Source organism: Ruditapes philippinarum, unplaced genomic scaffold (genome assembly GCF_026571515.1).
Source record: "Ruditapes philippinarum isolate M1 unplaced genomic scaffold, ASM2657151v2 ctg8185_1_1_1_1, whole genome shotgun sequence".
NCBI classification, from domain to species: domain Eukaryota; kingdom Metazoa; phylum Mollusca; class Bivalvia; order Venerida; family Veneridae; genus Ruditapes; species Ruditapes philippinarum.
In genome coordinates, this window is record NW_026852817.1 from 22,224 (window position 1) to 33,994 (window position 11,771).

Here is an 11,771-nt window from a genome sequence, read left to right on the forward strand (position 1 = left end):
CTGACGGAGGAAGAGCGTGCATCATTTCAGCTACCAACGCACCTGAGCAAAACAACTGTCGTTCTGTAAGCAAGCCGGATAGATTCTCACTATAAATAATCAAAGGAAATTGAAACTATGCGACAAAATGTTCACGACTTCATGTCTATCTATGACGTAATTGACCTATCGTGTCTCTTTCACCTGTCAATTGTTAGAATATTCCTAATACTAGTTAATTGTTTGTCACAAATATTACATGAAATTTCCCATCCCTGTGTTAACTCTCATTCTTTTCCATAGAAGTATAAAGCTGTTGGAGCAAATAAATTCGCCCTCATATACGCGTTCATTTGAAATATTGTTATTACTTTAAGCATACTTATATTGTCATTTTTAAACAAGAAAAACACAAGTGCCACTTTAACTTCGACCTTAATCTTGAAACCCAACCGGTTAATGTGGTTAATGTGCTCGTTCAATATCTTATAATACTTTTGTAAAACCTCAGTCTTATTAAAAGATAGCTGTGCATATAATCGTATTATATATGAACTTCGGTTATATTCAATTTAATCTGTTTTACTTAAGTCATCTCAAAAAAATATATCTGCTAGTGCGAATGTTCTTCTTTATACTTTTGATCAATAAAAACGGCACATGGAACAGTTGATATAAAACGACAGTTTCACCTATATTGAGCAGTGATCACCTAGAGATAAAAGGAGTAAAGTTGATTTCCAATGATGTATCGATTAATTGTTATAAAAGCGTATTCCGTTAGCATTCATGTGAATCTTTCCCACGATATATTTACGATGATTTAAAATAATTACTTTCTACTTTATTGAATCCTTGACAAAGGCCAGCATTTGTATCATAAAGAAGCATTGGGCTTCCTCTGTCCTTTTTCAATAATTAAAAGTTTTCTTGAAAACAGTGCTCGGAAGAAAAAACAATATCGATACTACTGTCCATATTTTCCTTAATTATAAGTTATTTGTTTATTTCTTAACTGTCAAATTACATAGAACATTATAACCGTAGAGTTGCGGGTCTTTTAACATTTCTTGTCAAACACGTTGTTTTATTACACCCATTTGTATAAAACAATGTCAACATTTCAAAAACGCTTTGCGAGTATTATTATAGTAACACTTGTACATTGTACATGAATAAAAAGTTCATAAATATTGAATATCATAACTGTATATCTAACATTCTATACAGAAATAAATTCATTCACACAACAGTACAAATAAACTCAAATCTCAAATTAACTACTAGGCTCTCCTTTAAATATATTTTCTAAAATGTAATTTCCCCCTGTTGAATAAACACAAAGTTCACTCTTACAATGTGAAGTTTCAAAAACGATAGCTTTTACAATGGGAGAAGTCAAAACATTTATTAATGATCATATACCTCTGCATTACATGTTTATGTGACATTAATGCTATAGTTGAAATAATAATGTCTAAAGGTATATCAGGTGACCGATGTACAACTATACTGATTATTATATCATTTCAGTGGGCGTTTACAGCAACCTTACGATACATGTCCTTAAGGTATAACCACCATAATGGGCACTATAAGGAACTAAAAAATTGACATCATAGGTCAGATATATACCTTAAAGTACACCTGTATGCAAAATTTAAACAAAGTTTACCGTACGGAAATCAAGTTATGGCCACTTTTCTAAACTCAAGCTAGGATGTCACGAGGGCCCTTTTTTAGAAATAAGGAATCTTTAAATAATCTGCAATAACATTCTAATGAAAAAAATTTTTCTCATTAATGTTTGGTAAGAAACAAATAGTACCATTCAGCTAACAATCCACATAAGCAAAATTATGGTTTCTACTTAAAATTTATGAAATCTGTATAAAAATGTTACCCTACCCCACCCATTTTTACCATGTGTCTGACCATTTTCCTACTAAGGGAGCCTAATTTAAAAAAAAACACTTAAAATTTACCCAAATGAGTGCCTGTTTTCAAAGTTTCTCTAAATTTTTTAAGAAGTATATTGGTTGATCTTGTAAAATATGAAATACTTTTACCGTCTAGTTTTGATTTTATTACACTTTGAAAATATCAGGTACCATAATTATTACTAGATTTAGCATAATAATAATATAAATTAAAAAATCAAAATTAAACACTTTTTTCTTTCCAAATGGGACATGAGAGATACATAAATAATGTTAAAAAGAAAAAGAAAGAAACAAAAAGTTGACCCATCTGGGGATTGAACCCACGGCCCTCATTTTCAATGTAGTTAACAGTAGTTCTAGCCAATTTGAATACTCTTCAAAGCGGAGGTAATGCATTAGGATGGTAATACCTTAAACAGACTCAATCAAACAGAGCCTGTCAGACTAACAATTTTGCCGGGTTTGTTTTCGTCTTTGCTTCTGTTTTATTGTCTCATTGATTGTTTGCGCCGAGTGGAGGTCGAAAATAACTGTCATTGCAAAGGGTTGGCATTGTTAATCGCCACTTAATTCAGAATTATTTTAAATTTATAAACTATATTTTCATCTAGTCTAAATTTGTCTATATTTCTCCATAAAATGTCCTGATAGTGACAAAAGGGCATGATTTTCAACTTATCTTTAGCTCTATCATATGTATACATTTCAAAAGTTAGGGCGTTTTATCGATATTTATACCGCACCTAATAACATATCACACCTTTACATATTGTAATTGTACCTTCCATAGGTCAATGATACAGTGTTACCTGAATCGATGTTATATCTGACGTAAAAAATGTACATGTACGTCAAGGTTGATTGTCATTTGAAACAGAAAATTATGAATGCATTTAACAGTTTTTTTGTTTTTTTTTGTTAATTCCACTATTTCCATAACCCTTACATGCTGGTGGAACCAAAGGTGACTGCCATCAAATGTACAGCAGATTTCCGCATATTTAGTTGAAATAAAGAAAAAAAAAAGAAGTCGAAGCTTATTTTTTTATTTTAAAGAAGTAAAGATAAGAAATAGTTTAACTTTAAATTTTAAAAGAAATTTACCTTAGTTGTTTTAACCAGTTTGCGATAGTCAAGCTATTTTAAGTTGTTGCGCATGTTAGCTTCTCTACCCCCGTTACATCATATTTATAGCGATGTATTATCATTTCATTTGAAAACTAGTATCAGTAATTCACTCAGCGCGTGAGTAAAGAGGGATATTCAAATTATTTCAAAGATCAAACGGGTGGCAAAATTGACAGATTCAGATTGCAGGCATACGCCTGATTGCCTCTATAATTGAATTTCTAGATAAGAGGTAAAGTAATTAAAAGAAACACAGATATAATCTTTTAAAGTAGTTCCTTCATGAAATTAAATAATATTTTAAGTACGATGTATACTCCTAAACATAAGCTGGTCAGAACAGTTTTAATTGTTCTAATTAAAGAGAAAGATAGTGTGTGTCTATTTATGTAAAGTCATCCGACCAAAAAAGCTGATGTTTTTATTAAAAGTGTAATAAAACGCTTAAAACAACATGTACTAACTAATCTTAACATTTTACGACAAAAATAAGTAAATTAAATTTTATTTCCTTTTAGGTAACCCTGTGCAACAACTTTATATATACTTTAAGTTTATATTTTCATCAAAATATAAATTCCTTCAGACCATACTTTAAATGGTTTTTACATATCTTATCAGAATGTTCCATTTTGAAAAGAAGGGTTTGCATAATAGAATGTTCTGTTTCAGCGAGAGAAACGCCCTCTATAAATGGTTCTAGCGTTGTTAAACCTTGCAAGCCAATGTTGAGTTCCAATCCTAAAACGAAATAATGCATAGATTAGAAATAAGGTTCTTTAAGTGTAATGAACAAACTGAATTAAAATAACATTCAAAATTATTTTAATTTGTTAGTAAAAATTCCTATATAATTTTCAATAATAGGTTTATATGTCCGTAACATAATCTCATTTTTTTTAAACTGAATAGTTAAAAGAGAACTTAAATGTGTATAGATTCATAATTATGTAAACATTTTGTTTTCAAATTAAAATGTCTGGTTTAACACCTCACAAAGAATTATAATATTTTTTTATATTTTGGTACAGAATACTGTTGGATCTTAGCGCATTTTGAAAAACACACATAAATATACCTGTATTAAAGTTACATGATCTTGAAGCATCGCCCTCTGTTATGATAAAGAGATCACAGTCTTCTATGTAAACAACATTTTCGATCTTCTGTGACAGTTTAATTTCATACAATCTTGGACTAAACTTCATGTTGTTGAGGCAATATGAGTCACTTATACTCGCTTCGTCTGACAGTTTGTAAGTATTGAAACATTTCAGAAATATATTTCTCATCATCTGCAAATGCAAACGTTGTTTAAGTTATAATGTTTGTAATGTTTAAACTTACATGAGCTTTTAAATGAAAATAAATTAAAACAATATACCATTATCAATAATGTATGACTTTAATAAACAAATATTACGTTTAAATAATCAAATTTGGTCTTAACAAGTATTAAAATGGACAGGGGATCACTCAATCTAATATTGTTATTAGGGTAACGAAAGCATTACTACATAGCATTTGTATTTACAATATCTTTGATATTTTTTCGTTGAATACATCGGGTCAGAAATGCAAAAACACATAGTTGAAAAGACGGCAGACTTTAAAACTTTCTTACCGATTTATCTAATACTGTTCTTAAAACCCTGAAAACATTTGAATCACATTTGTTAATTGCTAAGGCTAAATGTCTATATTTTGTGTTTCCAAAAACCTTCAAAGTAAACGGTGAACCTCCATTGTCCTCAAAGGCAGAAGGATTGTACGCCGATATATCGAAGGAAAGATTATGAACACGTTTTTCAGGTGCTGGTACTAGTGTTTTATTGTTACGTTCTAAAGAAGCAACAGCTCCGAATATTCCACTTGGATGAATTATACATTCATCACTGAGTCCTAAAGTAGTTGATGCAAGTCCTGAAGATCCGTCGCAACATATTACCAACTTACGCCCAGATATTTGATCAACTATGTCACTGCTGTCACGACAAAACTGAAATAAAGACATAAATAATTATACAAACGTTCAGAAAATTAGAATAAAAATGTCAAATAAAAATGTTAATACAGTTTGTGTAATGTACACAAACACATAAAAAGACGACATAGCTTATTCCATTATAGGGTGCGACAATATGAGGTTATTACACATTGATTTGTTCAATACTGAATTAAATGGGACGAATGCATAGCAGTCAGTCCTGTGTCGGCGCTAGCTGGGTAATACTAATATACAGAGTTTGCAGTTGTGTACGAGTCTATTAGAAAGAGTTTCTGGACTCCTGAAATGAAATGAAGGCAATAATTCCACTTACTTTTGTGCCAAATTTCATATCGATGTCAGTTGCATAAAGTGGTAAAATGTGTAATATATATTCAAGGTATATTCCAGCCCGTGTGTAAAAGCATCCATCTTGCCATAACCCTTCTAAGTTGTCAAAATCAACCCCATAACTCCTTAGAAATAACACATATTGGGATTGTATGGTTATCTGATACATTCTCTTCTCAACGTTGGATTTTGTATGTTCCTCATACAGCACTAATTTTCTTACACGAGTACACTGAACAGCTATAAGTGCTGAAGTCAAACCTATAGGACCAGCTCCTATTATTATCACTGTTGATTGTGCCATGTCTCTGCGAATTTTGCTGAACATTGTTTTTGTTCCCATAAAAACAACCACAGCAGAAATGGTAATCAAAAAGTACACCGAGGTATCCATATAATTTGCGTGCATAATTCGCGCAATTGTATCTTCGTCACATGTCATTGTTGCCATTCGAGGAAATTTATTTCTTCATTCTTGTTGCATCTCATGAATATAAAATAAGGCTCATGCATAGCATTTAGTGTTATTATTTTTTATGAACAAGCCTGTAATCAAACATTTTCTATTCCTTCTGATTGTAAAGAAATTAGAACAATTTTTGCGAAAACACAGAACCCTGTAACTCATTGGATCCACTGCTGAGAACTTTTAATTCTTTTATTTGACATCCTGAAGTAACAAAAGGAGCAACATAATATTTGTTACATTATTGTTTATACTTAACGTAAAAGGAAAATGACTTGTATAAATAAATATTAATATGTATTTAATATAATTATAATAAACACATGAACACAATTAAATCTTTTTACATCATTTTACAAAACAATACATTCCAAATATTTCAAATAAATAACAAAATAATTAAATAGAGAAAAATAGAATCCCTAAAGTGACACTGCTTTTAAAATATTTCAACCTATATTTATAAAACTCGTGATAGCGAATCCTTTGATATTAAACATATTTGTTGATTTTTTTTTTAATCCATTTATTTTTTAAATCCATTTATTCGTAATGTAAATATCCGCATATTATGAATATCCGTGGACGTTTGCATACTGAACGCGGTCACTATCTGAAAACTACTGACTCTAACAGCGATGGGTTTAACAATATCCAATACTTGACATTCAGTTAATATGTTCTTCCCTGCATTTCATCGCACAGGAAAGAAAACTTTACGTATGAAAACAATCCCGATGACATTTCGCTACATTTTTTTGTCTTCATCTATTCTTTACCATTCACCTTTGTTTATCATTCGCAAAGTTAATTATCGAAGTATCAATTGGCAAAGGATGTAAATTAATGTATCTATAATTATACTTATAAGAATTGTAAACATGTTGTACCAACGTTGTTAATTGTTTTGTGGTTTTAGCGTCAACACTACATGTATGAAAAATCACCATAACACGATTATTTTATGTTTTGTTCCAAATTTAAAGGGATCACGATCTTGTTTTCACCGCTTGTAAGTACATGACACAACATTTAAAACAATATGATAAAAAACAGGTTCATAAAAACAAGTGTTGTTTAAATCATTAGAAATGCAGTTTATACAATTAAGTCATTTTTTTCAATTGTGTTTCATCTTTATGAAATGAATTTTCTATTTTTCTGTAAATTATACTGATGGCATATAAAAATATAAATTAAATGCTACCAGCAAAACGAGTCCTGTCTATTAATTTTTTTGTATTCATTTCATTGCAATCTAAAAATCAAATGATCGTAAAAAGATACATATTTCGCATTGATCAAAGTCTCTTTTCTGTAAAATAAAATAAGTAAATAAGAAAATAAGTATTTGAAGTCTTATCAAAATCAACATATTGATGAATAATTATATCTTATGATATTAAACCTGCATCGTATCAAAGTTTTCATAAGCATATGTCTAATGTCTAATTTCAAAATGAAATGCAAGATAGCATATATAAAAAATACCAAATAATTATACTCCCCTCACTGTACAAATGCTGTAGTTATTATCCTTTCTTTATAAAATAAGTAACAATGAAAACTAGCTTACGACTGTTAACATGTACTTAAGACGTTACCGGAAACTTTAACTTAAGCTATCTTAATGTTTCATATATATATATGCATGCTCATAGTCCACATAGTACTTGACCATCAAAAATTGAATGAAAGTAGCAAAGACATAATATATTTTAAGTATCGTATACTTCAATATTAAATTTGTTGTTACCGTTTTAGCAATACGATAAAGAATCTGGTGAATTTGTTTAAATATTTATTTTCGCCATAATCTACATGATTTTGATTACTTGGTCAATAAAAACTAAACGCTTCATCAATTCTCTAATTTCTGTATCTTTAATTCAGGATTAATTTTACTTGACCTGTATTAAGACTTGAAGTTCAACTTACTAACGTATATAATATAATATTATAATTATAATACACGTAGCAGCGTTAAAACCAAAACAACCAAGTAATATGATAGTACTAGATATTCTAGATATAATGTGATTCAATTTATGTCGTATTTTTCCTTATGATAAGAAAAAAACTTTTTTGTTATTTTTAGGTTTGGATTAAACGGTAAATTTCTTAAGCCTTTAACATTACATACCCCAAATGCAACTAAAATGGCAACATATTACCACATGTATTGGTACATTTAAATACATATTTCTTTCTCTGCATTTCCTTTGATATTGATTGGAATATTACTTTGTATGCTGTCTTACAATAGAATAATATACAAGGTGATTTCTACAACAGAGTTTAACTGTAGGTCTAATATCGACTGCCTTTCATCTACTAATTCAATAATAATTAGATTCTTTAATCTGTTCTCGTATTTAAATTCGCGTCTTTTATCAGTAAATTTCCACAAGTTGTAACGTATTCACATTTGTCATGCGGAAGCATCGATTGTGTTTATATTTTCGAGTTTTTAGTTTATTTAACAACACGTGTGTTAGATTCATTTACATCAATATTAAGAAGAAAGGGTCAAGTAAGTTCACATTCAAGATGTTACAGTGTTGTTTTAATATAATGATATGTTTGTGACTATAGCAATGAGGAACATGGTATTAAACTCGATTTGATAGTAAAAATAATCATATTTTGGACGTACTCTTAAAGTCATGTCTTTACGCGCTGTTGCTATATGCCTATATCAGAGCCCATATTAAGGACTGGTTGCGTGGTTTGTGTGTGTTACTAAAATACAGCTCGATTTTTAAAAAAGCATCAGACTATCGTTGGTTGATTAAACGAATGCGTGTATATGGCGTTAATTTGGCGGTTTCTAACTAAAATATATTTAAACTAAATTTAAAAATACGTTTATTTTATAAACAATCCGTTCATTTTACATCGCAGTAGCTAAATAGCCTATTCTTAAAAGCAAATTGAATCTTGACTCGCTATAATGAAAAAATAAATAAACGATGCATTTTATTTACACCAATAGCATAAATTACATTACAACAGTTCATCGAGCTATTCTTTTTAGTTGTTTCACTAGCTTTTAAATAATTTTTATTGCTGGTAAATTATTTACATAAATAAGTTTTATTTATTGGAATTTCAACTATTAGATATAGCAAGCCATGAACAGTGAATCTATTTTATGTTGAAAGACTCCTTAAATAGGCACCGAAAGTATTGTGAGATAAATGTTAAAATGATCTAAAGAAAACATATAGGCATATGATAAAAACATCTTATATTCAAATTACAGAATATCTAAAGTGCTTACCTTTATGATTGTATAATATACTCTGTTAGAACCCTACAAAATTCAGGTTCCTCGCGAATATAAAAAAGTATGTGAAATGTTCCAATTAATAGAAAACATATACCAATAAAGTCCCTTGCAATAGTAATGATCAATAAAAAACGAAATAATACATTCCAATGTGTTTATGTTGTGTAAGTCATTACGTTTATGTATCACATTGCAAATGAGCTTATCGAATTACTTTAACCTTATGAATGGCTAAATCCCGACGTCGCTGTCGAAAAAGTGTTAAATTACATTGTAAATGTAAACAAAAGATAAAGTATGAAAAGTTAAACCTAGTCGAACGACGATAAAACTACGTTACATGTCAAAGAGATTAAGAACAATTTAATACTTTGAAACTTTTATCATATCGTAATATTTTCATTATGTTTCAGAGCATATCTATGTAAAGTATATTTAAATCTAAATAATCAATTAGCAATACAGTAAACAGATGGTAAATATTCTTCTTTATATGTCAGTTTAGTCAATTAAAGTAAATTAACTTTTGTGAATTTATTTCTTTATCGGCATTTCTGTCAGCTATTGTTTCTGACATATATGTAAACACTTCAATATATAAAGAAACAAACGACCACACTGTTGGCTTTCTTGTAAATCAATTCATAGAATACAAACACATTTAAAACATGTTTATTAGCTCTAAAATTCGTTTAATTGAATATAAATCTAGGAAAGTATAAACAAAAGTATACATTTATAAAACAAACATGAATATTAATGTAAACAAAAGCTTTTGTGTCTGCTGTTTGAATAAAGACTTCTTGTTTTATTCTACCAGATAAAAAATGGCCTTTTCTTTGCATAATTCTTAATGTAAAACTAAATACTAATAACTTATAAACCGTTTTACATTCATATATGTATCATATTTTATATACCGATGTTGTTTTTTTTTTTCATTCATTCAATCGTACTTTTTTTTTATATAAAACTTAGTATTCGTTGGTTGTTTATTCATAAGATTTGTCTTTTCCAATATGACAATATGATAACGTAAAGTAAAGAATTGACAAGGCAATTTCGTAAATAAAATGCTGCTGTAACTTCATAAAGGTGCTCTGTGAATAAAATCAGCATAGGGAAAACACGCTTCCGAAAAAACCATTCTAACATTATTGACGTTATTGTTTTTTGGCAAATATAAGGAATTCGATACCCAAACGATAATGATAAAGCAAAATTAAAAATTAATCCGACTAACTGAATTCCGTACAAATACGATAAGTGCGATTTTTTAATTTAACGTGGTCATATTTTATTTCATTAAATAACATCATATATTGTTACTTTGTTGGACTTACATAACAATTATAAAAATGATAAAGTATGAATGATGAAAGCACACGATATGAATTAATTTATGGAAGTATTGCATCAGACCTTTTCCCTTGTGTATAGCGTCTGTCAGACATTTGTATGATGTTTTGATTTAGAGCTATGTTAAATATCATCCGATATATGAATAAATAACAATGCCACATGACAAGATTGATTCAATATGATGTATCTGGGTCCCTAGGTTATTTATCTCTGCATTGTTATCTTCAATTAGATTTTGATACACTGCTAAGGTGCCTAACAATAATTGTCTCATTGTCAACTGCCAATAGAAAGTGGATTAAAACATGAATTATACGATATACGATATTAATCCTGTGCCTAAAATAGTTCAAGTTCAATGACTTTTGAACTTAATCTGGTATATGGGATTTTATGAGCACTGCATTTTATTAACGCAGCTCCTCCAATAATTTAAGTAGTTCGAGGATAACGACAAGCGGTAACATATTTCTCTATTATCAAATTCATTTTAGTCTGTCTCTACATACGGGTAAATATGTATAACTTGAACAAACCTCCAGAATAAAATAAAAGTTTCTTATACAGTGCACACGATATTGTCCATTGTTTGGCTGTTTGATTTTAATAATCCTTTTACTAAAATATATTCTTGACTTATGCTTCAATAGCTCAACAGACTAAAACCTCCCAAAGTTATTTAAGATGTACTGGAATATAATTGAATGTAATTTGGAGTATTTTGCTGACCTAATGAAATAGATAGAGCAATAGAGCATAGCACGATTTCTGGTGTTCTAAATGCACACAAATCATAGACATTAAATGCACACAAATCAATGAGATTAAATACACACAAGTTAAGCAATATACATATTAAAATGTATAACTTGCATCTAAATTTCTGCTAACAGCTTATTGTATGATTTTTAAATTCTATGTTTTAAAACATTTTCAAAGGAAAATGTAACGAGTAATTAGCAAAAATAAAGTACTTTCGATTTTACGTACAATAACAATACATAATGGTATCAAACATTTAAAAATAGTAGACAAAACATTTAGTACAGACTCATTTAACCCCGAAATTGCTATATTATTAATATCTCAAACACGTTTACGATGGAAATAAAGTATTAATTGACCAAGTCTGAAGTATGTTTAACTTGATTTGGTGATCAAAAATAATAAAACAAGTGTTTGCCCCATCTAAAGATGCAACAAAGCTATTTAAAGCTGGGGAAAAATGTTCCTGTAATAGAATAAGACAACAACGCGTACATT

General features: G+C 29.4%; 1 protein-coding gene across 2 annotated transcripts; it reads right to left on the bottom strand.

The window, feature by feature from the left end:
• Window positions 1-3,309: 3,309 nt before the first annotated feature.
• On the bottom strand, window positions 3,310-7,456 carry LOC132725336 (uncharacterized). Of its 2 annotated transcripts, none has more exons than XM_060710454.1 (5): window positions 7,368-7,456; window positions 5,372-6,058; window positions 4,675-5,049; window positions 4,129-4,345; window positions 3,310-3,791 (listed from the first exon to the last, which is right to left on the bottom strand). In XM_060710454.1, the coding sequence occupies exons 2-5, from the start codon at window positions 5,837-5,839 to the stop codon at window positions 3,616-3,618; spliced, it is 1,236 nt and encodes a 411-aa protein (XP_060566437.1). In that variant the 5' UTR covers window positions 5,840-6,058; window positions 7,368-7,456; the 3' UTR covers window positions 3,310-3,615. The 2 variants fall into 2 exon arrangements, with proteins under 2 accessions (XP_060566437.1, XP_060566430.1); XM_060710447.1 differs by lacking the exon at window positions 7,368-7,456 and adding an exon at window positions 6,309-7,294.
• Between the last annotated feature and the right edge of the window lie 4,315 nt (window positions 7,457-11,771).

Bases quoted from the DNA above. Each gene is read 5' to 3' on its own strand.
- LOC132725336 (XM_060710454.1), bottom strand. From the start codon at position 5,839: ATGGCAACAATGACATGTGACGAAGATACAATTGCGCGAATTATGCAC. The intron at 5,050-5,371 runs GTAAGTGGAATT...TCTTTATTTCAG, and splicing joins ATATGAAATTTGGCACAAAA to TTTTGTCGTGACAGCAGTGA. The intron at 4,346-4,674 runs GTAAGAAAGTTT...TTGCATTTGCAG, and splicing joins GAACAGTATTAGATAAATCG to ATGATGAGAAATATATTTCT.